General features: G+C 51.2%; 1 protein-coding gene and 1 pseudogene across 1 annotated transcript; both read right to left on the bottom strand.

Moving 5' to 3' along the window:
* Positions 1–6091: 6091 nt before the first annotated feature.
* On the bottom strand, positions 6092–9246 carry LOC117082156 (putative uncharacterized protein FLJ35723). Its single transcript, XM_033208734.1, has 3 exons — positions 7754–9246; positions 7191–7251; positions 6092–6962 (listed from the first exon to the last, which is right to left on the bottom strand). The coding sequence occupies exons 1-3, from the start codon at positions 7998–8000 to the stop codon at positions 6242–6244; spliced, it is 1029 nt and encodes a 342-aa protein (XP_033064625.1). The 5' UTR covers positions 8001–9246; the 3' UTR covers positions 6092–6241.
* Positions 9247–19637: 10391 nt separating this feature from the next.
* On the bottom strand, positions 19638–22094 carry LOC117082279 (annotated as a pseudogene).
* Between the last annotated feature and the right edge of the window lie 3920 nt (positions 22095–26014).

The following is a 26014-nucleotide window of genomic DNA, read 5'->3' as shown; positions in this document are numbered from 1 at the left end:
CAGTGTGGCCATTTGGCTATGACATCACACTGCACAGTTTAATGACTGAAATCAGACCTCTTCTTGTTATTGGAGATGACTGGAGGATTTTTTTTTTCCCCTGAACGTAAGTAGGTGAGCCATGAAGATCCCAGATTTCATTCAGGGACTCGGAACCAGCAGCAAGGAGCAGGCTGCGTGGAGAAAACAGAGGTGGCTCTGAAGTACCCCACGAGTCCAGCTTGTTCAAAGTAAAAGTGGCAATGGCTTTGGGATCACAAAAACAGCCCTTTAACATCAAAGTCAATTAGTAGAAACCCATAAATATCATGTGGCAAAAAAAGATTTGAAATTTACTTAAATATTCAGTTTATTTTCTCAGATGGGACTCAATTTTTTTTTTTTTCTGAGACAGAGTCTTGCTCTGTTGCCCCAGCTGGAGTGCAGTGGAGCCATCTTGGCTCACTGCAACCTCTGCCTCCCGGTTAAAGCAATTTTCCTGTTTCAGCCTCTTGAGTAGCTGGGACTACAGGCGGGAGACACCACGCCCAGCTATTTTTTGTGTTTTTAGTAGAAATGGGGTTTCACCATGTTGGCCAGGCTAGTCTCAAACTCCTGACCTCAAGTGAAGTGAGGCCTGCCTTGGCCTCCCGAAGTGCTGGGATCACAGGCAGGAGCCACTGCACCCCACTGGGACTCAATTTTTAACACATACTTTTAACACTAACTTTTGTGCTAGAAAATTAAATTATTAATTCTGTAAAAAACCTAACTGTGTGTACTTTAATAAGTAAAACTAAGTTGGTTATGTGACAAAAATACAAGCAATAATAATAGAAAAATTATCCAATAGGAACCGTGCAAAGAATTTTATATTATAACTCATGTCCCCTTTCCCTGCAATGTTATGAACTTCTATCCCTATTTTCCACATCAAGGAAATTAAGTTTGGAGACACTGAGTGACTTACTTAAGTCACAGATCTGGTAGGTGGAGAGAGTTTCTCTCACTCTAGGGACCACAATCTACAGAATAAAAAAATTCTACAAAATATTTGTTACCATTGAAGTAGGTAGGCAAACTGTTACTAGCATCAAATTACGGCAGGAATAAGAAGAAAGGGTGGTGGGCTGGTCTTGCTTCTGCAGTTTAATGGGGATCCCTGCACTGAGATGTCTGGCTAAGTGGTCATTGTAACAAATGGCAGAGATCATGAAAACATCAGGGAGCAGGTGGTGGCCGTTCCAGTTTCTGATCTCAGGAAGAGGGAAGAGCTGCAGATGTCTTTACTGTGAATGAGGGAGAGAAACGCTAAAGCGCAGAAATGCTCAGAACCAAATAGCTGTATCACTCACGCTTCTGGAAAAGACATTAGCATCTTCTCATTGCTCATCTACTGTGCCTGGCACAGCCTTATTTTCTAGCTTTCTGAATGTGAGTTCCATTCATATCCTTTGCATAACTGTGGTACTGGGCTGTGGAGAGCTTGGGATGCGTGTCCATGAGGAAATGGGCTGTTCTGGTTATTATAAAATGGCCAAGGGAGGGCGCCATGGCACACCTCTGAGTAACCCAGGACACTCCTGTTTGGGGAATGCAAACCATCCATATGGCAGGGGCAAATTATAAAGATTGATCCTGTTACAAGAATGGTTTCAAATCTGACCAACCTCATGGCATACATTGGGGAAGCAATTGTGAAACCCCTTGATTCTCTGAATCTGGACATGCTGTACTGTGCCAATGGTTTGTGTGTGACAGAAAATGTAGCTGTGTCTACTGGGAAAGACTGGGGAAATTTCTTCCTGTGGAGTTGTTTATAAAGCAAAAGTGCATGAAACTGTCAGTAATATTGTAGTCTATAAAGGGAAATTACTCTTAGAGGCTAATATTGCACGATGACTACTTTTTTTTTTTTGCCTATTTGGAAAAGATCTTTATCTCTTGGAGTATTAAGAAGTCAACATATAATTGCCACCCTATACACTGTGTTCTGGAGTGCCTAATTTATTGAAGTGTGAAATCTGTTTTAAATAAAAATCTGTTTCAAAACCAAGGCCAGACATGGTGGCTCATGCCTATAATCTCACACTCTGGGAGGCTGAGGTGGAAGGATCATTTGAGGCCAGGAGTTCAAGACCAACCTGGGCAACACAATCTCCACCAAAAAAAAATTTAGCAATTAGCCAAACCTGGTGGCACATACCTGTTGGTCCCAGCTCCTTGGGAGACTGAGGCAGGAGGATCGTTTGAGCCCAAGAGGTCAAGGCTACAATGAGCTGTGACGCACCACTGCACTCCAGCCTGGGTGTGAGGCCCTGTCTCCAAAAAAAAGAAGTCTGGAAACATTGACAGTATTTTTGTAATAGATTGAACCCACTTGTTTAGTTCTTCTGGGGTAAAGGCATAAATTTACACCCTGGAAGTTGGACACATAAATTATCTGCAGCAATATAGGGGTGGACGCAGGTGCAGCAGATGATGGGAACGTTGCTTTAATGCACACTGTGCATTGCAGTTTTGCACAACCTAGTGAGGGACAGCACATTAAACATGTCATAACAATAAACTGTTATAGACAGTTGTCTGTTTTCAGACATTGTGGCTACCCCAAACAACTTTAAGTCAAAATATATGATCATTTAGTTTAACCCTGTTTTAAAAGTCAGTTTAAAAAGGGTACACTACTCTGTAATGCATTTTCTGTATGGAAATCTTTCCTAGTTGGTCCATTGTTCGATGATTAAACATCTGTTGCACCGTAAAAAGAATACAAGCCAATAGTGTACTAGAGGATACTCACTATTTCATCATTTTATGATGCAATGACATTAAAGGGAGTAAAGTAGAAAATATAATAGGTATAAGCGTGTAATTATAAGGAATAGGAGGGAAATTCTTCTTGGAACAAATGGGCTTCAAGGGCCCTCGTGTTGACTCTGCTCCTTTTGAAGAAAGGAGTGTGATGCTTTCACCCTGAGGGATAGTCTGAGAGACTTCACCAGTGACACATGCTTAACAGATGATATTAAAGCAGACTTTAACAAGCCAACGACAATGTGTTACTTATGAGCAGCAAGAAATATACAGTCTCACCAAAGTGCACCCTTCAGAAAGTGCTGGGCATATAAGTACTGAGGACTTTCGTTATTCTAATATACATGTTGACTAAATGGACACTTTCTTCAATTCAGATATTAAGACGCTTCGTCCCAGTACTTTGAATGGGCTGTGTATCTATGTCAAGCATACATTCAGTGAGAAATTTACTAAGATTCCAAATATCTGAAGTATCACATCCTTTAACCCTTTACTGAATATAAAATGAAGCCTGACCTCCAAGAGTCTTGGAAAATGTGCATTTCTTAGGATTATTTAAAAAATGAATCCTTTGGCCGGCATGGTGGCTCACGCCTGTAATCCCGGCACTTTGGGAGGCCGAGGCAGGCGGATCACAAGGTCAGTAATCCCAGGTACTTGGGAGACTGAGGCAGGAGAATTGCTTGAACCCGGGAGGTGGAGTTTGCAGTGAGCCAAGATCATGCCACTGCACTCCAGTTTGGGTGACAGAGCGAGACTCTGTCTCCAAAAAAAAAAAAAAAAGAATCCTTCTAGGTAGTTCATCAGCTTAAGCCATGTTGGCTGAACATGAAGACTTTGTCAAATCTTGGAAACATGGATAATATCATTTGAAGGTATTACTTTTTTTTTTTTTTTTGAGACAGAGTCTTGCTCTGTCGCCCAGGCTGGAGTGCAGTGGCTGAATCTCAGCTCACTGCAAGCTCCGCCTCCTGGGTTTACGCCATTCTCCTGCCTCAGCCTCCAGAGTAGCTGGGACTACAGGCGCCCGCCACCTCGCCCGGCTAGTTTTTTTGTATTTTTAGTAGAGACGGGTTTTCACCGTGTTAGCCAGGATGGTCTCGATCTCCTGACCTCGTGATCCACCCGTCTCGGCCTCCCAAAGTGCTGGGATTACAGGCTTGAGCCACCGCGCCCGGCCGAAGGTATTACATTTTAAGGAACAAAATAATATTAAAATTAGGATTATTTTGCCATAGGATAATATAGAAATACTGCCATACATTTGACTCATTTGTATGACTGAAAAACATATTTTCAGATTGTTGCTTCATTTTAAAAATCAGACCTCACAAATCTGACACAAGTTATGTGCAAAATAATGTGCCAGTTACACAGCTCCTGGAGGCCAGTGTGAGCCCACATGCCTCTGGTGGTTTATTTCTAGAGTCCATTTGCCATGGGTCTTTATCATGTTTCCAAAATAAGGAAGTCACCCATCTCTAGTTCAGGCCTTGTTGCCAATGAAATTTTAAAATACGACATTGATAGCATTTGACTAGACGATAACTAAAATTGGACAAAGGAGATATTTTACTCTCATTGGAGGTTGGCAGCATTTTATTCAGGTTTAAAATTTATGATTCAGCTGGGTGCGGTGGCTCAGGCCTATAATCCCGGCACTTTTGAGAGGCTGAGGCAGGCGGATATCTTAAGGTCAGGAGTCCAAGACAAGCCTGGCCAACATGGTGAAACCCTCTCTCAACTAAAATTATAAAAATTAGCTGGGTGTGGTGGCACGTGCGTGTATCACAGCTACTTGGGAAGCTGAGGCAGGAGAATGACTTGAATCTGGGAGGCGGAAGTGAGCCGAGATGGTGCCACTGCGGTCCAGCCTGAGCAAGAGTGAGATTCCATTAAAAAAAAAAAAAAAATTGGCTGGGCGCGGTGGCTCAAGCCTGTAATCCCAGCACTTTGGGAGGCCGAGACGGGCGGATCACGAGGTCAGAAGATCGAGACCATCCTGGCTAACATGGTGAAACCTCATCTCTACTAAAAAATACAAAAAACTAGCCGGGCGAGGTGGCGGGCGCCTGTAGTCCCAGCTACTCGGGAGGCTGAGGCAGGAGAATGGCGTGAACCCGGGAGGCGGAGCTTGCAGTGAGCTGAGATCCGGCCACTGCACTCCAGCCCGGGCGACAGAGCGAGACTCCGTCTCAAAAAAAAAAAAAAAAAAAATTATGATTCTCTAAACTGTGGATCAGGGAACTGTAGAGAACAGAAGTTTGCAGGTCTACACATGGAATCTGCAGTTCTGTTAGGAGAGAATGGCAGTGCAAAAGAGCAACAATTCCTGAGCATCTTCCTGCAACGTTGACAATGACCCAAAGTTTCTGGGTTGTCCGGTAGGGGGCACAGCTGATGTTATCCCTCCTGTGCTGGCAGTTTTCTTTTTTTTTTTTTTTTTTCTTTTTGGGAGGTTGAGGCTGCAGTGAGCCAAGATTCTGCCACTGTACTCGAGCCTGTGTGACAGAGTGAGACCCTGTCTCAAAAAAATAAAAGAAAAAATGAAAAATTTAGTGTTGTAATGATTAGCACTGTGTATTTAGGGCATTTGTTTTTTTTGTTTTTTGTTTTTTGTTTTGAGACGGAGTCTCGCTCTGTCGCCCGGGCTGGAGTGCAGTGGCCGGATCTCAGCTCACTGCAAGCTCCGCCTTCCGGGTTCACGACATTCTCCTGCCTCAGCCTCCCGAGTGGCTGGGACTATAGGCGCCCGCCACGTCGCCCGGCTAGTTTTTTTTGTATTTTTTAGTAGAAACGGGGTTTCACAGTATTAGCCAGGATGGTCTCGATCTCCTGACCTCGTGATCCGCCCGTCTCGGCCTCCCAAAGTGCTGGGATTACAGGCTTGAGCCACCGCGCCCGGCCTGTGCTGGCAGTTTTCTAAGTGAGTTCAGATCCTCTAGGAAGAATGGACATGAGGTGTCGGTGGGAGATCTTTGCAGTGGGAGGTCTCTGTGCAGCACTGTGGAAAAGGTCTCTGTGGGGGCCAAGCCTCCCAAGGAGATTTACGGGCTCCATCTCCGCCTCTCCCAATCCATTAGAACACGCGTTTCCAGCATCTGTGGGGTGCCCGGATGAGGGAATGTGCCTCCAAGTTGTCCTCAAGAGATTCCCAATTGTTCGTGGGAAAAGGTCTCTGTGGGGGCCAAGCCTCCCAAGGAGATTTACGGGCTCCATCTCCGCCTCTCCCAATCCATTAGAACACGCGTTTCCAGCATCTGTGGGGTGCCCGGATGAGGGAATGTGCCTCCAAGTTGTCCTCAAGAGATTCCCAATTGTTCGTGGATGTTGGATGTGCTGTGTCCATGGATTTTGGTGTCTTGTGCGTCCAGCAGCATTGCCACGTCCAAGCTGAGGAAAGTGGGACCCCTGCCTCCAGCTGCCTGCATGTGGGGTATCCCTAGAAGGAAGCATTTAGTGGGTGGGTGGGAAGATTAGGGTGCCCGAATGGGTACTGTGTGGAGGTGCAGAGGCACCAGGCTCTAGCAACCTCCTGCCTCCTGGAGAGGCCCAGGTCAGGATCACTGCAGCGACCAACGCCTTGGATCACTCGAGGGCTAGAAGGCACCCACCAACTGTGTAGACAGGAGCACTCAGGGGCGTTGCACATTGGGCATATTGTCACATCAGTTTTGGAATCAGCCTGCGAGGAGTCAGTCCTGGACACCCAGCCAGGATTCTGTCGTCGGGGAGGGGAATGCCCACATGGATTGTATGAAGGACGCTCCAGGGGACGCAAGGGCTGTGGTCGCTGGGAGGAGCTCAGGGATGACAGAGACCCCAAGGATTCTACGGAGGTGGTCGGGTTTGGTGACAGGGTGCTGGCAGATGGCCGGTGTGAAGGGTGCTTCAGGGGACGCAAAGGCTCTGGTGGCTTGGAGGAGCTCAGGGATGACAGAGACTCAAAGCATCCTACGGAGGTCTTCGGGACTGATGATGGCATGGAGGCCAGAGGAGCCGGGGGAGCCCGTGGGGACACATGGAAGCTGGTGGGAGAAGCTTTCCCACGCCCCCCACGTGGACGGTGGTTCCTAGCAGCTGCTTGTTTGTGCACTGGCCCCAGGTGGTCTTGGCATGGCAGGTGATGGGAGCTGCCCTCCCTAGGGAGCTCCTTCAGGCACCTGCAGGAGACAGGAGCACAAACTGCAGCTGGGAGCACTGGACACCTGTGGTCCAGGCCCCTCCAGGGTCCCCCATGCTGATTTCACAAAACTCTGCCTACCCCTGCCACGGGGCTTTAGTGACATCATAGCTGTGATCTCCCCTCCCAGATTAGCCCCAGGCCCTGGGGCAGCATCCTAGGCCCTGGTAGGAAGAAGCACATGGGAGAGAAGGGGAAAGAGCCTCACTTTTTCAGCAGGAAAGCATAGATCTCAAGGTTCTCCACTTCTTTCAAGAGAATTCTGTAATCTGGAAAGCAGGAGATGGGTTATGGTGGTGAGGGAGGGAACTGGGATTTATAGGAGGCTGAGTCCATGTACCCTTAGGAGAGACCCCAGGATCGGGGATTAGACTCTGGAGCCCCAGCATCCCTGTCCAAGGCCACATGGCCCCAAGAGTGACAGCCAGGTGCCCGGGAGGCAGCACTTTGTCATTTACAAAGTACTTCCTGAGTCTCAAAGAGGACTCAGCCATGTTAAACAGTTGCCCACATGGACCTGGGGTCCCTCCTGCAGGTCCACGCAGTCACTGGTCCCCTCCCCAACATAGTCCCCTCCTGGCCAATACCCACTCCCTGGACCCTATGACTTCATCCTAGCAGGGAATCAGAGATGGATCCTGGGTTCCAATTGCCCTAGCAGGAGCTTCCCCATCAGGCCTCTGCAAATGACTTCCTAGGAGATTTGGTGCTTGTCCCTAGGAACAGGTGAAGCTGTGATCTCTGGGGCTTCGGGGACCCTCAGAGCCTTACCTTTCGAAGTGATATACCTATTTCTGATCCTTATCCATTCCCCCACTTCAGCGTGGTCCTGAGAGACAAGAAAGAGTGAGGGCACAGGCCAGGTCTCAGTCTCCTGTCCCCACAGCTGCAGACCCACAGTGCTCGTGAATGACACACTTTCTCCACTCAGCTCACGGAGCCCTGCGTGCTTCTCTTTCCTTTCACTCGTTTCTAAACTGCATAATAACCTTTTCTGGTTTCCTTCTTTGAAAAGCATGGAGGGGTTTTCTATGTGAGGCCTGTCCTGGGCATCCTTAGTCCCTGTTTCGCTGCTTGTAAAACACACACACTTGGGTCTGCAGGTGCCTCTGAGCTGGCAGGGAGGATTCTGCTTCCGAGGAGGCCAGAGGCAACTCCAGTCTCAGGTGGGGGCTCTCAGGGGCTCAGCACAGCCCCAGAGCACCGCACACAGAGGCTGGAACCCGAGGCACCTGCCCGGGAAGGCGGCTGATGAGCCCGGGCTCAGGGCCTGTCCTCCCACAACGACCTCACCCCCCTCATGACCGGGTCCTCGCCGCTGAGTCCCGGGGTTTCTTTTTGCTGTGATGCCTCCCGTGCACCCCCACAGATGGTCTGGGAGCTTGGGATGGAAATCCTGTGCCCACTCCAACCCCTGCCTGCCCTGCTGTCCTTAGAGGGATGATGAGACTTCCCATCACATGAGCGCCTCTGCTTGATTTGGAAAAGTGGAAAAGAGAGCAGGAAAAATACAATCATTCTGTGCTGGGTGTGGGCTGAGGGCTCCTTACGTTCTCGCTGTTCTCCTCTCTGGGAGGCACTGAGGATGGCTCCCTGGGAAAGTAGGGGCTTAAGATGATGAGGAACACCAGGCTAAACCCAACGAAGAGGATGAGATGGATGATCTGGGGAACGGGGCTGGGGCACAGCTCTGTATCAATAACACTCAGAGGAAAGAGAATATCCATGTCAGCTGCACTGCTGTCCTCAGGCTACTGAGCCCTGGGCATCCCCTCTGGAAGTATTTATTGGGGCCCAGGCCCACATCACAGAGCTGGGGCCTCCCCCTCACAAAGGGCTCCTAAGGGTGGGTGGGCAGTGGGAGGAGGAGGCTAAAGCCCAGCCCTGCCCACCACCACCCACCCCTGCAGTTCCCTTCACCCTCCTGGCCTTCTAGATCCCTCCTTCCCACTCCACCTGCTCAACCTGTCAGAGACAGACCTGGTCCGTTTTCTGTCCTCTCACTCTGGCACACGGATGGCAACTGGCTCCTTGGAGATCTCTGCTCAGGCTCCCTCAATTTCACAGTTTTTGAGGATCTGGATTTGTCCCTGAAATTTCCGTTATTTCCAGGAATTATTGTTCTAGGGTCTCCTCTGACTGCTCACTGCAACCTCCGACTCCCAGGGGTTTTTTTGAGATGGAGTCTCGCTCTGTCTCCCAGGCTGGAGTGCAGTGGCGCAGTCTCAGCTCACTGCAAGCTCCGCCTCCCGGGTTCACGCCATTCTCCTGCCTCAGCCTCCAGAGTTGCTGGGACTACAGGCGCCCGCCACCACGCCCGGCTAATTTTTTTGTATTTTTAGTAGAGACGGGGTTTCACCGTGTTAGCCAAGATGGTCTCCATCCTCTGACGTTGTGATCTGCCTGCCTTGGCCTCCCAAAGTGCCAGGATTACAGGCATGAGCCACCGCGCCCGGCCTTAAAAAAGTTTTTCTAGGGCTTTGGCTAAGTACATGAACGTAAGTGATGCCCAAATAACACAAGTCTTTTCAGAAACTACAAATTCCAGTGGATCCGGCAGAATGAGTATCAACCTAGGGAATTAATATCAACCTAGGAATGAGGATCAACCTAGGTCAGTTCTCCATAACAAGAACCCACAAATTTGAGGGTCCACTTCACATCTCAACTGTTAGATAATAGCAGGCAAGATGCATGTTCCTGACAGGCACAGGTTGTTTCTATGGTGATTCTTCTTTGAGTTGTTGGTGTTTTCTCCCTTTCTTCCCTCTCTCCCTCCCTCTTTTCCTCCCCTCCCCTCCACATAAGAGAAGGCCCAAGTCTCCACAGGGTGCTCACCTCTAACTGCCTCCACCATTAGAAAAGGAAGTCAGGGGCCGGGCGCGGTGGCTCAAGCCTGTAATCCCAGCACTTTGGGAGGCCAAGGCAGGTGGATCATGAGGTCAGGAGATCGAAAACCATCTTGGCGAACACGGTGAAACCCCTTCTCTACTAAAAATACAAAAAAATTAGCCGGGCATGGTGGCGGGCGCCTGTAGTCCCAGCTTCTCAGGAGGCTGAGGCAGGAGAATGGCGTGAACCCGGGAGGCGGAGCTTGCAGTGAGCAGAGATTGCGCCACTGCACTCCAGCCTGGGAGACAAAGCAAGACTCCGTCTCAAAAAAAAAAAAAAAGGCCGGGCGCGGTGGCTCAAGCCTGTAATCCCAGCACTTTGGGAGGCCGAGACGGGCGGATCACGAGGTCAGGAGATCGAGACCATCCTGGCTAACACGGTGAAACCCCGTCTCTACTAAAAAAATACAAAAAACTAGCCGGGCGAGGTGGCGGGCGCCTGTAGTCCCAGCTACGCGGGAGGCTGAGGCGAGAGAATGGCATAAACCCGGGAGGCGGAGCTTGCAGTGAGCTGAGATCCGGCCACTGCACTCCAGCCTGGGCGACAGACCGAGACTCCGTCTCAAAAAAAAAAAAAAAAAAAAAAAAAAAAAAAAAAAAAAAAAGGTTATGGGGGGAGCAGGGGCAAGAGTGGAAGCAGAGATGCCAGGTAGGAAGCAGTTAGAAAGTTAGAAGAATCCAGATAGGAATGGTTGCAGGTTGCTTGGACTAGGGTGGTAATACTGTAGACAGGTTCGGGATATATTTTGAAGATGAAACCAGCTGGTCTTGCTCATGTGAACACTGAGAAAAACTGGGGCCAGGGAAACAGGTAAATTGCGGGGTGGGTGGGGAAGGGCGGGAAGGATATTACTTTGACTGAGATGGAAAACACGGGGGGAGGATCTGGGTGTGAGTTGTGTGGTGGCTTCAGAAACCTTTTGACCTTAAATGTCAGATGGCATCAGACATACCAGTGGCATTAGAAGCTGTGGAAGCACGGGAACAATCTAGAAATCGGCCAACAGTTTTGGCTAGAGATGTAATGTAGGAATCATCAATTTATAGGTGTCATTGGTGTATTTAAAACCATGGACCAAGGGCCAGGCGCCGCGGCTCACACCTGGAATCCCAGCACTGTGGGAGGCCAAGGTGGGCAGATCACTTGAAGTCAGGAGTTCAAGACCAGCCCGGCCAACATGGTGAAACCCCGTCTCTTCTGAAGATACAAAAATTAGCTGAGTGTGGTGGCATGCACCTATAGTCCCAGCTACTCAGGAGGCTGAGGCAGGAGAATCACTTGAACCTGGGAGGCCGAGGTTGCAGGGCACCGAGATCATGCCACTACACTCCAGCCTGGGCAACAGAGACTCTGTCTCAAAAAAAAAAAAGGGACTGAGGACTCAAAAAGTGTGGAGAGCAGAAGCAGGGGAAGGGCTGGAAAACCACCTGTTGGGTACTGTGTTCACTATTTGAGTGACAGGTTCACTAGAAGCCCAAACCTCAGAACCACACAGTTTATCCACGTAACAAGCCTGCACATGTACCCACTGAATCTAACAATTTTTAAAAAGTGATGAGCCATGTTAATAGCAGATACCCTTGGTGTGATGTGATGAGAATGACATTTTCCCTGTGGGCTTCCTCCCCATGGCACAGGGGCCACCCCAGTCATGTTTACAGCCCTGGCCCCGGACAGTATTGAGTCCCTGAGCCCCTAGCACTTGTGTGGATGGCTCCTGTCCCCCTGCCCCACCTCACCCGACCGGCTCTGCCTTATTTTGACGTCATAGCTGAGCACCGTGGTGGGAGGTGGCCACGGTACAGCCTGTAAGTAGGGCTGTAAGTAGTCACAATGGGCCTGTAAATAGCCCAGCCCATTACCACATGCTGCTCCAGCCAGCTGGCTGCAGGTGAGTTGTTTCTAGAACCAGAGTTTATATGATGAGAAAAATAGAAAAGACAGAACAGTATGTTCGCAGAACACACCTGCAGCTCCCCCAGGCTGGGGTGGGGTCTGGGGCCGGCTCTGCTGGCTCAGTCCCTTTGCTTCTCCTCAAGTTCCCTCTGTGGGACTGGGCGCTAATTCCACCGAACTGTCTGCTCTCCAGTCCCACGGGGGGTTGCTGTCAGTCATCCTACGGCCTCTCCGCCTAGGCTTTGAAACTGACTCATTGCTCTTTTGCTGTAATTTTCTTTGTAGGTTTCAGAATTCTCTATTAATTTGTGATAATCTTTTGGAAGGATCCTGTGAGAGTGAAAATAAATGAAGTGCTCAATCTGCCAAGTTTCACTGGAGGCTCCACTGATCCTTCCACCATGCTCGAATGCCTACAGGAAATCTGAGGAATCATCTTTCTTACCCTAATATCCTGTGTGATGCCCCTACCTTGTTTTAACCTGATTAACTCTCTCTTAGCTGAGAGAGCCAGACAGCCCCATTTTGGTTTCTTCGCTTGCAGCCCCTTGTCCCCCTCCTTTAAGGACATAACTGATGCAAGCTGACTCCAAGCACACCCAGGAGTGCACTTACTGATAAGATACTGCGGCAAGCTGTGCCAGCGGCTCCTGGGAACGCGCTCGGTGGTGGTACCCAAAGGCTCTGTGTTTATCACTTTGTGATAATTGAAGCCCCTGCACCTGGAACTGTTTATTTTCCTGTAACTGTTTCTGTAACCATTTATCTTTCAACTTTTTGCCTGTTCTGCTTCTGTAAAAAAAAAAAAAAATTGCTCCAGCTGACTCCCCTTCCCCTATTTAGACCAAGGTATAAAAAGAAATCTAGCCCCTTCTTCGGGGCCAAGAGAATTTGGAGCTGTAGCCGTCTCTCGGTGGCCAGCAATAAGACTCCTGAATTAGTTCCAGAGTGTGATGTTATCTCTATAACTCCCTCAGTTACAACATCTGGGACTTAGAACTGGCCCTGAGGCCCCTGACAGCAAACATGCAGGAAAAATGCGGAGCTGCAAGATCAAAGTCAGATTCCCACTCTCCCTAAAGGCCTGGCTTCCCCCGGAAACCCACATCCCCACTGCCTGGAAGGAGGGGTGAGGACCCAAGGGAGTGGCTCCAGGCATCAACTGGTCCAGGCAGGAGGTGGTTCCCCATCTCCCATCTTCCCAGTGCCCAAGGGAGCCTCTCAGAGGACTCTCATTGCCTCCCGCCACCATCACAAAGCAGCCTGCTCCTGGCCTGTATCCAAACACCCCTGGGGGCGGCTGCCCTGGGCATGCTCCCCTTGCCCTGATGGCCCTTAGAACTCCATAAGGAAAGGCTCGCCAGGGCCACCCAGACAGTCCCTGACCCCACATTGTCCCAACACATGAGGCTTCACCCTGGAGGAAATAGGAAAAGGGAGTGAATCCCACGGGATCCCCTCACAAAAGGAAAGCTACATGCTGTCACTTGGATGCTAGGTGGGCTATGAGGCTGGAGAAAAGCTCCCAGGGATGACGCCTCCTGGAGTTTTTTTTTTGTTTGTTTTTTGTTTTTTTTGAGATGGAGTCTTGCTCTGTTGTCCAGGCTGGAGTGCAGTGGCGCAATCTCAGCTCACTGCAACCTCCACCTCCCTGGTTCAAGCCATTCTCCAGCATCAACCTCTGGAGTAGCGGGGATTATAAGCGCTTGCCACCACGTCCGGCTAATTTTTTGTATTTTTGGTAGAGATGAGGTTTCACCATGTTGGCCAGGCTGCCCTTGAACTCCCGACCTCAGGTGATCCGCCTGCCCTGGCCTCCAAAGTGCTGGGATTACAGGCATGAGCCACCGCATCTGGCCACCTCCTGAAGTCTTTGCTGCACAGGACTCCGTCCTTTTGTGGAGCCAGGATAGTGGGATTCTGCCCTCATCTGCTGGCCAGTGCTCCCACCTCATTTCACCAGGGACTGCCCGGCCAGGGGATGTTAGCCTGGGATGCACCCACCACTCGGGGGCCTGTGGGAGGTAGTCACCCCCTCCTGGCCAGACTGAGCGCCTTTGCTTTGCAGTCCACTGATTCAAATGTTAATCCCTCCGTTACCACCATAACCCATCTCCTGCTTTCTAGCTTGGAGAAGTCTCTTGAAAGAATTGGAGAACGCTAAGGACCTCACTCTCCTGCTAGAAAAGTGAGGCTCTTTCCCTTCTTTCCCATGTTCTCCTTCCTACCAGGACCTAGGATGCCACCCCAGGGCCTGGGGCTGATCTGGGAGGGGAGATCACAGCCGTGATGTCACTAAAGAAAGCCCTGGGGCAGGGGTAGGCAGAGCTTTGTGAAGTCAGCATGGGGGGCCTGGACGGGCGTGGGCCGCAGGGGCCCAGTGCTCCCGGCTGCAGCCTGTGCCTCCCGTCTCTTGCAGGTGCCTGAGGAAGCTCCTTGTTGAGGGCAGCTCCCATCACCTTCCACACGAAGACCGCCTGGGGCCAATGTACAAACGAGCACCTGCTGGGAACCACTGGCCACGTGGGGGACATGGGAAAGCTTCTCCCACCAGCTTCCATGTGTCCCCAAGGGCTCCCCTGGCTCCTCTGGCCTCCATGCCATCATCAGTCCCGAAGACCTCCGTAGGGTCCTTTGGGTCTCTATCATCCATCCCTGAGCTCCTCCCAGACACCAGAGCCTTTGTGTCCCCTGGAGCATCCTTCACAATGGCCACATGCGAGCACCCTATCACCAAACCCAGAATGATTTCTCTCCTACCTGGCTTTTGTGTTCTGCTCAGGTATTTGATGGATTGTAGGGGCCACCCACAATGGGGAGGGCTGTCTGCTTTGCAATCCACTGGTTCAAGTGTTAACCTCACCTAGAACTCCCTCACACACACCCAGAATAATGTTTGGCCAAATGTCTGCCCTCTGTGGGCCAGTCAAGCAGACCCATGAAATTAACCAACACAGGCTGTGAGACTCCAGGCCCAAGACGCCCATGTCCTCCAGCTTCTGCTGATGTGGTCCGGGGGTCCCCGGTGACAGGCTGTGGCTGGGAGGCTGAAGCTGTGGCCTGGATGGGGATGGAGCCACTCAGCAGCGTGTCCCCTGGTCATGTCCTTCACACCTGAGCCTCCCTCCTCCTCTGTAAGTGGGCTGTACTGTTGTGCTGCCCGTAACTGATGACCCATATGGTGTGCTTTGACAACCTCCCCCAGTGATAGATGTGACACCAAGACCCCGCCTGGGCGTGACCCTGTTGGCTGCTACCAGATGAGGGCACTGGGGCTGGAAGGGCTCAGCTGACTGCTTGGGGTTCCATGGCCGGTCAGAGGCATGCTGGGATCTGAGCCCAGGCAGTCTGGCTACAGAGGCCACATTCCCACCCCTAGACCGCCCCTCTGCCAGCCCCTCATGGGGGTGTTATGGCTTCCCCCACTCTCGCTGGCTCATGGCTGCTTCTGAAGGTGGTGGAGGAGCCCACCAGCCCAGGTCCTGGGGCCAGTCCAGGCTTTGTAGCAGGAAGCTGAGGCAGAGTGGGGGCCTCAGGGTGGGGAGGATGACCCTCTGCCGTCAGGAGAGGACCTCGTCCTTTGCTGGGACCCAAGCCGGGCTGACCTCAGTTGGGCGATGCCCAAGGCATGAAGTTGGAGGGAGCTGAATGGCCTCAAAAGAGGAAGGCTCCCCACACTCGGGTGAGAGAAATCCCCACACGGAGACCCGAGACTTAGTGTAAGATCCCAGACAGAATGGCCTTCACGTACAGTTGATACGGGCTCTTAAAATTCTGAAATAGTTCTAGTGAGTGCTGAGATTTGTTGGAAAGTGTTTAAAATCCTGGAATGCGTGCATGTGTGCATGCATGCTCGTGTGTGGGGGGGGGGGGTGGTGAGAATGCTGGTGAGCTTGGAGAGGCTCTAGTCTTTTTTTTTTTTTTTTTTTTTTTTTTTTTTTTTTTGAGACGGAGTCTCGCTCTGTCGCCCGGGCTGGAGTGCAGTGGCCGGATCTCAGCTCACTGCAAGCTCCGCCTCCCGGGTTTTACGCCATTCTCCTGCCTCAGCCTCCCGAGTAGCTGGGACTACAGGCGCCCGCCACCTCGCCCGGCTAGTTTTTTGTATTTTTTTAGTAGAGACGGGGTTTCACCGTGTTAGCCAGGATGGTCTCGATCTCCTGACCTCGTGATCCGCCCGCCTCGGCCTCCCAAAGTGCTGGGATTACAGGCTTGAGCCACCGCGCCCGGCCGAGGCTCTAGTCTTAAAAAGGAGACTGGCCTAGGCCGGGCGCGGTGGCTCAAGCCTGTAATCCCAGCATTTTGGGAGGCCGAGACAGGCGGATCACGAGGTCAGGAGATCGAGACCATCCTGGCTAACACGGTGAAACCCCGTCTCTACTAAAAATACAAAATCTAGCTGGGCGAGGTGGCAGGCGCCTGTAGTCCCAGCTACTCGGGAGGCTGAGGCAGGAGAATGGTGTGAACCCGGGACGCGGAGCTTGCAGTGAGCTGAGATCCGGCCACTGCACTCCAGTCCGGGCGACAGAGCGAGACTCCGCCTCAAAAAAAAAAAAAAAAAAAAGGAGACTGGCCTCGAGAAGCTCTCCAAGTGCAAAGGACAGCCTGCATGGTCCTGGAGGGTGGGTCTTTGATTTCTGCTTCCTCGACAGGGTCCCTGAGGGCTCAGGATGGAGGGATGGAGGCTGCTAGGGGGTAAAAACAGCACGTCCCTGGCAGGGAAAGGCCAGGCCTGTGAGGGCTCAGACGAAACCTGGCTCCACACGCAGTTAATGCTGCCCGGGCCTCAGGGACCAGCACATCCATCCCCTGTCCTCCAGTTGGGGCCACAGGGCTCCTAGAGAAAGAAGCAGGGTCCTCTCAAGCCCCCAACACCAAGGACCAGCCAGGCTCCAGTCTCCACTCCTCCTTGTGCATTTCTGCCCTCCCCAGGCTTCTCTGTGGCTTTGCTGCCATCTCCTGGAAACCAGCCTAGTGCTGACCCAGCCTTGTCCTCAGCAACCATGGCCTTCGCATCACATTCCATGTGCCTGAATTTCCCCTCTGGACACACAGGCTACATGAAGACGGTTTAGGCAGTTCCCAACTTCATGATCACAACAGGTCCCTCTGGCTGTCACTGCACGGTCCCTAGTCTGAACCAGGGTCACCCCACCCATGGGAGAATGGGTCAGAGCTGTCCTCCCACAGCCAGGCTGGAATGGGCCCCACAGCCTTCAGGGAAATGCCTTTTCCTCTACAAAGCTGGTCACCTGCTCTGACTCACTCACCCTTATAGGCTCTGTACCTGAAAGTCTCCATTCCCAGAGACCCTGTGTATTTAAGTCTAGGTTGGGTGTTGACCCTGTCACCCCGGCTTTCTTCCCATCCGTGCTCAGACTGCGTAATATTCCACACCCTCTTGCCTTCTATCTTTCTACACTTTGCTGTGACCTCTTTGTAAGCAACGTCTGGGCTAGACTTTGTTTTGTGTCCAATCGGACACGCTCTGTTCCATATATTTATGGATCTTATTTTTATTGATCTATGAGAATTATTTCCTCCACTTAATTTTTTGTTCTGGCTTTTCTAAACTTCTATTTTCTCTCTCCTTTCCTAACTTCTAGTAGAGAGACTGTTTTCTGTATTCCCCTTCCTCTTTCAAATGACTTGGAGATTATGGTAGGCATATCATGGCTCCCGCAGATACACCCATGTCTAAGCCCTGGAGCCCGTGAGCATCACCTTGTGTGGTGACAGACGTGATTAGGGGAGACACCCTGAGAAGAGGAGCATATCCTGAGTCTTCCAGGCCAGTCCTAAACGCCTTATAACAGAGAAGCAAAGGGAGCTTCCACCCAGACCCGCACAGGCAACAAGGCCCTGTGAAAGATGGAGTAGATCTTGGAGACACAGCCACAGTGCAGGAATGCCACGGCAGCCGCTGGAGGCCGGAAGAGGCCAGGAAGGCTCCTTCCCGAGAGCCTCAGGAGGGAGCATGGCCCTGCCTTCTCCACGCCTTGATTTCTGTCTTCTGGCCTCCAGGACTGCGGGGAGATAAGTTTCTGTTGCTGTGAACCCCCAGGCCTGTGGGAGCTTGTTATAGCAGCCACAGGAAACTAACACAGAGGTCGTATTTTCTTTTACTTCAATAAACTGCCTTGAACCCTTTATCGTGTGTACCTGGACAGGCCTGCTCTTGGCCTAGACACAGCCAGCATCTCCACAGGTTCCTCTCCTAACCCATTAGAACACACATTTCCGCCATCTGCGGGGTACCCAGATCAGGGAGGGGATGCACCTCCAAGTTGCCCTCAGGATATTCCCAGTTGTGGGATGTGCGGTGTACGTGGGAGTGTCTGAGATTTTCCTGTCTTGTGCAACCAGCAGCTTTGTCACATCCAGGCCGAGGGAAGTGGGGCTCCCTACCTCCACCTGCCTGCTTGTGGGGTCTTCCTAAAAGGAAGCTTTTGGTAGGTAGGTGGGAAGATTAGGGTGCTCGAATGGATGAGGAGGTGCAGAGGCACCAGGCTTCAGCAGCCTCCTGCCTCCAGGACAGGCCCACGTTGGGAAAACTGTGGTGACCAACGCCTTGGATCACTCGAGAGCTAGAAGGCACCCACTAGCTACACAGCTCAGGGGCGTCACGCATTGGGCATATTGGGGCATCAGTTTCGGAATCAGCGCGGGTGCAGTCAGACCAGAACACCCAGCCAGGAATTCCGTTGTGGGGAGAACGCCCACGTGGCTTGTGTGAAAGAAGCTCCAGGAAATGCAAAGTCTCTGGTCACTGGGAGGAGCTGAGGGATGACACCGACCCCAAGGATAGAGGTGCCCAGGTTTGCTGATACAGTGCTTGCATACGGCTCATATAAAGAGTGCATCACAGCGTGTCTGGAATTGGTGGGTTCTTGGCCTCGGTGACTTCAAGAAGGAAGCCACGGACCCTTCTGGTGAGTGCTACAGTTCTTAAAGATGGCGTGTCTAGTTTCTTCCTTCTGGTGGGCTCAAGCCACAGATCTTCCCAATGAGTGTTACAGCTCTTAATCCGAGCGCATCCGGAGTTGGTCCTTGTCTGGCTGGCTTTAGAAATGAAACTGCAGACCTTTCGGATGACTGTTAAATGTCATAAAGGCAACACCGACCCAAACAGTGCACAACAACAACATTTACTGTGAAAAACTAAAGAACAAATCTTCCACAAGCTGGAAAAGGACCCAAACGGATTGCATCGGATAGCTCAGGCTAGTTGCTCTTTTTTTTTTTTTTTTTTTTTTTTGAGAACGGAGTCTCGCTCTGTCCACCAGGCTGGGGTGCAGTGGCGCGATCTCGGCTCACTGCAAGCTCCGCCTCCAGGGTTCACGCCATTCTACTGCCTCAGCCTCCCGAGTAGCTAGGACCACAGGCACCCGCCACCTCGCCCCGCTAGTTTTTTTGCATTTTTTAGTAGACACGGGGTTTCACCTTGTCTGCCAGGATGGTCTCGATCTCCTGACGTCGTGATCCGCCCATCTCGGCTACCCAAAATGCTGGGATTACAGGCTTCAACCACCGCACACGGCCTTGGCCAGGCTGCTTTTATTCCCTTATCTGGCACCACCCCCCCCACACACACATCCTGCTGATTGGTCCGTTTACAGATAGCTGATTGGTCCATTTTACAGAGAGCTGATGGTCCATTTTACAGAGAGCTGATTGGTCAGTTTTGACAGAGTGCTGATTGGTCCGTTTTGACAGAGTGCTGATTGGTCTGTTTTGACAGAGTGCTGATTGGTGCATTTACAAACCTTTAGCTAGACAGAGTGCTGATTGGCGCGTTTACCATCCTTTAGCTGGACAGAAAAGTTCTCCAAGTAACCACCCCTTTCAGAGGTCCACCGGGCTTCACCGCTCACTGGTGCCGGTGCGTGGGACTTTTGCGGCGTCTAGCCAGGGCGCTCCCACAGCCAGAGAGCTGGTCCCCTGATGGAGTCTTAGTAGGCACCTCTCCGGCTGCACTGAGGAGGGCACGCCGAGCCCACGCTCACCCGGAACCCACTCCTGCCCACCAGCGCCCCAGCTCCCACCCACGCCTCCCCCTCCACACCTCCGGGCCAGCAGAGGGAGCGGACTCCGGCCTCGGCCAGCCCTGGAGAAGGGCCCCCGCAGCTCACAGGCGGGCTGAAGGGCTCCTCGAGTGCGGCCAGAGCGGACACCAAGACTGAGGAGGCGCCGAGAACCAGCGAGGGTTGCTAGTACGTTGTCACCCCTCAAGAGGACATAAAGACGCTGGTAGGTTGGAGGAACACAGGGATGACAGAGACCCACAGGAGCCTATGGAGGTCTTTGGGACTAATAATGGCGTGGAGGCCAGATGAGACAGGGGAGCCCGGGACAACCTGGTGGGAGAGGTTTCCCACACGGCCCCCCACCTGGCCAGTGAACTCTCCAAGGGCCTCGTTCGAACAACTTCCTCAAGCAGTCTCGGCTTAGAAGGCAATGGAAGCTGACCTCACCGGGGAGCTTCCTCAGGAGTCTGCAGGACACAGGAGGCACAGGCTGCAGCCAGGAGCACTGGGCACCTGCGGCCCACGCCCCTCCAGGGCCCCCCACGCTGACCTCACAGAGCTCTGCCTACCCCTGCCCCAGAGCTTTAGTGATATCACGGCTTTGATCTCCTCTCCCAGATCAGGCCCTGAGGTGGCATCCTAGGTCCAGGTAGGAAGCACACGGGAGAGAAGGAGAAAGAACCTCACTTTTCTAGCAGGAGAGTGTGGTCCTTAACGTTTTCCAGTTTTTTCAGGAGACTTCTCCAAGCTGGAAAGCAGGAGATGGGTTATGGTGGCGAGGGAGGGAACTGGGACTTACAGGAGGCTGAGTGCATGTGCCCTTAGGGGAGACCCTGGGATCAGGGAGCCCCAGCTCTTGGGGCCATGTGGCCCTGGAGCCCCAGCATCCCTGTCCAAGGCCACATGGCCCCAAGAGTGAGAGCCAGGTGCCCGGGGGCCAGCACTTTGTCATTTACAAAGTGCTTCCCGACATGCCACCTCCTGGGGGGAGAGGACAGGGGCAGTCTCGAAGAGGACTCAGCCATGTTAAACAGCTGCCCACAAGGACCTGCATCCCCTCCTGCACGTCTAGGCGGTCTCTAGTCTCCTCCCCCACACAGTCCCCTCCTGGGCAACACCCGCTCCCTGGACCCCAAGGCTTCATCCCAGCAGGAAATCAGTGATGGATCCCGTGTTCCAATTGCCCTACCAGGAACTTCCCCATCAGGCCTCTGCAAATGACTCCCTAGGAGACTTGGTGCTTGTTCCTAGGAACAGGTGAAGCTGTCATCTCGGGGGCTTCTGGGACTCTCAGAGCCTTACCTGTCAAGGTGATGTATTTATTTCCGATCCTGAGCCATTCCCCCACTTCAGCTCGATCCTGACAGGGCAAAGTGAGGCCGCAGGCCGGGTCTCAGTCCTCTGTCCCCACGGCTGCAGACCCACAGTGCTCACTAATGTCACACTTTCTCCTACCAGCTCACGGAGCCCTGTGTGCTTCTCTTTCCTTTCACTCGTTTCTGAAGTGTGTAGTAACCTGTTCTGGTTTCCTCCTTTGAAAAGCACAGAAGGGTTTTCTATGTGAGGCCCGCCCTGGGCATCCTGGGTCCCTGTTCCGCTGCTTGGGAAACACACACACTTGCGTCTGTAGGAGCCTCTGAGCTGGCGGGGAGGATTCTGCCTCCGAGGAGGCCAGAGGCGACTCCAGGCTCAGGTGGGAGGCTCTCAGGGGCTCAGCACAGCCGCCAGAGCACCCCACACAGAGGCTGGGCCCCGAGGCACCTGCCCGGGAAGGCGGCTGATGAGCCCGGGCTCAGGGCCTGTCCTCCCACAGAGACCTCACCCCTCTCATGACGGGATCCTCGCCGCTGAGTCCCGGGGTTTGTTTTTGCTCTGACGCCTCCCATGCACCCCACAGATGGTCTGGGAGCTTGGGATGGAAATCCTGTGCCCACTCCAACCCCTGCCTGCCCTGCTGTCCTTAGAGGGATGATGAGACTTCCCATCACAGGAGCGCCTCTGCTTGATTTGGAAAAGTGGAAAAGAGAGCAGGAAAAATACAATCATTCTGTGCTGGGTGTGGGCTGAGGGCTCCTTACGTTCTCGCTGTTCTCCTCTCTGGGAGGCACTGAGGATGGCTCCCTGGGAAAGTAGGGGCTTAAGATGATGAGGAACACCAGGCTAAACCCAACAAAGAGGATGAGATGGATGATCTGGGGAATGGGGCTGGGGCACAGCTCTGTGTCAGTAAGACTGTCCAGAGGAAAGAGAATATCCATGTGAACTGTACTGCTGTCCTCAGGCTACTGAGCCCTGGGCATCCCCTCTGGGACTAGTTATTAGGGCCCAGGCCCGCATCACAGAGCTGGGACCTCCCCCTCCAAAGGGCAGCTAAGGGTGGGGTGGCTGTGGGAGGAGGAGGCTAAATCCCAGCCCTGCCTACCACCACCCACCCTACAGTTCCCTTCACCCTCCTGGCCTTCTAGATCCCTCCTTCCCACTCCACCTGCTCAACCTGTCAGAGACAGACCTGGTCCGTTTTCCGTCCTCTCACCCTGGCACACAGATGGTACCTGGCTCCTTGGAGATCTCTGCTCAGGCTCCCTAAATTTCACAGTTTTCAAAGATCTGGATTTGTCCCTGAAATTTCTGTTATTTCCGGGGATTATTGTTCTAGGGTCTCCTTTGCCAGCAATTCTAACTTTGCCACACAATATGTCCTTGCCTTGCATCAACTCAGACATAGAGCTTCCTTTTTTTTTTTTTTTTTTGTGAGATAGAGTCTCGCTGTGTCACCCAGGCTGGAGAGCAGTGGCGTGATCTCAGCTCACTGCAAGCTCCGCCCATTCTCCTGCCTCAGCCTCCCGAATAGCTGGGACTACAGGCGCCCGCCACCACAGCTGGCTAATTTTTTGGGATTTTAGTAGAGATGGGGTTTCACCGTGTTAGCTAGGATGGTCTCGACCTCCTTGGCCTTCTAAAGTGCTGGGATTACAGGTGTGAGCCGCCGTGCCCGGCTAGAGCTTACTTTGTATACTTCTTTGTATAAACACTATCATTGTGAGTTTTGAATAATTTTTTTTTTTTTTTTTTTTGAGACAGACTCTTGTTGTGTCCCGGGCTGGACTGCAGTGGTGCAATCTCGGCTCACTGCAAGCTCTGCCTCCCAGGTTCACGCCATTGTCCAGCCTCAGCCTCCCGAGTAGCTGGGAATACAGGTGCCCGCCAACAGGCCCGGCTAATTTTTTGTATTTTTTTTTAAATAGAGACAGTGTTTCATCGTGTTAACCAGGATGGTCTTGATCCCCTGACCTTGTGATCCGCCCACCTCAGTCTCCCAAAGTGCTGGGATTACAGGCGTGAGCCACCGTACCCGGCCTGAATAAAATTTTTATAATTTTTCTTTCAGTTAATCTTTACATCTTCAGCTAGACTTAATCAAAGATTAAATCATTTATTAATCAAAGATTAAATCAATTCTTTAATAATAAATCAATTTTATTATTAAAATTCATAGGACTAAAAAAGTATAAAAATTGAACTAATTAAGCCTTCCAAGGATATTTTTATGTATTTGCAATATTTTTGCTTCTAAAATCAATAAAAGTTAAAGTGTATGAGACAGTTTGGAATATTCGGCACACACACACACACACATACTCTGAACTGACAAATCAATTCAGTATTTTCAAATAGACGAACCAAGCCTTTCTTTCAGTTTAAAAAGCTTTATTTTAGTATTTCTTTTTTTTTTTTTTTTTTTTTTGAGATGGAGTCTCGCTCTGTCGCCCAAGCTGGAGTGCAGTGGCCGGATCTCAGCTCACTGCAACCTCCGCCTCCCGGGTTCACGCCATTCTCCTGCCTCAGCCTCCCGAGTAGCTGGGACTACAGGCGCCCGCCCCCTCGCCCGACTAGTTTTTTGTACTTTTTAGTAGAGACGGGGTTTCACCGTGTTAGCCAGGATGGTCTCGATCTCCTGACCTTGTGATCCGCCCGCCTCAGCCTCCCAAAGTGCTGGGATTACAGGCTTGAGCCACCGCGCCCGGCTATTTTAGTATTTCTTATAAGTTAGGATGGCTGGCAGCAAATTTTCTGTCTTTATCTGGGAATATTTTTATTTTTAATGGATAGATTTGTTGGACATGGCATTTTTAGTTGACAATTTTTTTTTCTTTCATTCTTTGGCTATGTCATCCCATTGTTTTCCCATCTTTCTCTCTTGTTTTCTCTCTCTCTCTCTCTCTCCTTGTCTCTCTCTTCCTCCCTCCCTCCCTTCTCTCCTTCCTTCTTTCTTTCTTTTTGATGGAGTCTCCCTCTGTTTGTTGCCCAGTGGCGTGATCTCAGTCCAATGTAACCTGTGCTTTCCAAGTTCAAGCGATTCTCCTGCGTTAGCCTCCGAGTAGCTGGGATTACAGGCACACACCAAAATGCCCAGCTGATTTTTGTGTTTTTCGTAGAGACGGGGTTTCACCATATTGGCCAGGCTGGTCTTGAATTCCTGACCTCAGGTAATCCACCCACCTTGGCTTCTCAAAGTGCTGGGATTACAAGTGTGAGCCACGGTGCCTGGTCTCACTGTTGTTTCTGATCAGAAATAAGTGGCTAATTTTATCGTGGTGCTCTTGTGCATCAAGAGAAGTTTTTGTCTTATTGTTTTCAATGTTTACTCTTTGTCTTTTCATAGGTTGACACAAGGTGTGTAGGAGTGGATATCTGGGTTTTTATTTTACTAGAAGTAAACATTGATTCCATCGATTTAATGTTTTATATCAAATTTTGTAAGTTTTCAGTCGTTATTTCTATAAATAATTCTTTCTTTCCCCTTTTCTTTCTTTCCGAGGCTCTCATTCTACAAACGTTGTGCTTGATGTTTCATAAGTCATTTTTCTTTTTCTTTTTCTTTTTTTTTGAGATGGAGTTTCGCTCTTGTTGCCCAGGCTGGAGCGCAATGGCATGATCTCGGCTCACTGCAACCTCTGCCTCCCAGGTTCCAGCAATTCTTCTGCCTCAGCCTCCTGAGTACCTGGGATTACAGGCATGCACCACCACATCTGGCTAATTTTGTATTTTTAGTAGAGACGGGGTTTCTCGATGTTGGTCAGGCTGGTCTCGAACTCCTGACCACAAGTGATCCGCCCGCCTTGGCCTCCCAAAGTGCTGGGATTACAGGCATGAGCCACCATGCCTGGCCATTTTTTTAGTTCTTTTAACATACAGTAACTGCTTTGAAGTCTTTGTTTGCTAAGGGTGACATCTAGGGACACAAAGACGGTTTCTATAGACTGGTTCCCCCCACACTTTCCTGATTCTTTTTGTCTTGTAACTTATCATTGAACACTGGATGCTTTAGGTTATAGACTGTTCTATGCTGGATTCTGATTCTTTTCTCCTGAGAATTGTTGTTACTGTTTTGTTCATTTGTTTGTAACCTGCCCGTACTAAATTTGTAAATTCGGTCAGCAGTGTGTAGTCACAGCCGCCTCTGCTCATTTTTTGTTTGTTTTTGTTCTTATGTATGGCTACCCAGGAACCACTCCTTTATCTGCATGCATGGTATTCCGCCAACAGTTGTGTGAATTTGTGCACTAACACCTTGATTCGGTGAGGCTTCCACTGCTGCTGATGGATCTCCCCATGGACTGGGGCGTGCGCACAGAGCTCAGGCCATCTGCTTTCCACAGGCATCTCCCCTCGCCGTGTCTTCTCTTCACATGCACGCAGGCACCGTCATCAGTCAGGGATGCTGGGGGGTTCTGGTCTCTGGAGAGACGAGCATACTCAGGCACCGTCATCAGTCAGGGATGCTGGGTGGTTTGGGCAGGTTCTGGTCTCTGGGGAGACGAGCAGAGCTACTGGTCCTTCCTGTTTGTTTGTATCAATATCCCTGTTTGAAAATTCTCCAAATCATGTGAGTCCCTCTGGTGGTGACAGCAAAGCTGCTGGTTGCGTGGCGTTCAACAAATGTGTTTTACATTTAGGTCTATGAGCCCGGAGTGGTGGCTCAGGCCTGTAATCCCAGCACTTTGGGAGACTGAGGTGGGTGGATCACCTGAGGTCAGGAGTTCGAGACCAGCCTGGCCAACATGGTGAAACCCCATCTCGACTAAAAATACAAAAATTAGGCCGGGCGCGGTGGCTCAAGCCTGTAATCCCAGCACTTTGGGATGCCGAGACGGGCGGATCACGAGGTCAGGAGATCGAGACCATCCTGGCTAATACGGTGAAACCCCCTCTCTACTAA

The sequence above is a fragment of the Trachypithecus francoisi genome, unplaced genomic scaffold, assembly GCF_009764315.1.
Source record: "Trachypithecus francoisi isolate TF-2019V2 unplaced genomic scaffold, Tfra_2.0 Lachesis_group9, whole genome shotgun sequence".
NCBI classification, from domain to species: Eukaryota; Metazoa; Chordata; class Mammalia; order Primates; family Cercopithecidae; genus Trachypithecus; species Trachypithecus francoisi.
The sequence above is the reverse complement of the archived record's forward strand: the minus strand, read 5'-3'. Positions and strand labels throughout refer to the sequence as shown.

What these genes read in the sequence shown, in the direction of transcription:
- LOC117082156 (XM_033208734.1), bottom strand. Translation starts at nt 8,000, where the DNA reads ATGCTTTTCAAAGAAGGAAACCAGAAAAGGTTATTATGCAGTTTAGAA. An exon ending in TAGGTATATCACTTCGAAAG is followed by an intron (nt 7,252 to 7,753) that starts GTAAGGCTCTGA and finishes CCTGCTTTCCAG; the next exon opens with ATTACAGAATTCTCTTGAAA. An exon ending in TATGCTTTCCTGCTGAAAAA is followed by an intron (nt 6,963 to 7,190) that starts GTGAGGCTCTTT and finishes TGTCTCCTGCAG; the next exon opens with GTGCCTGAAGGAGCTCCCTA.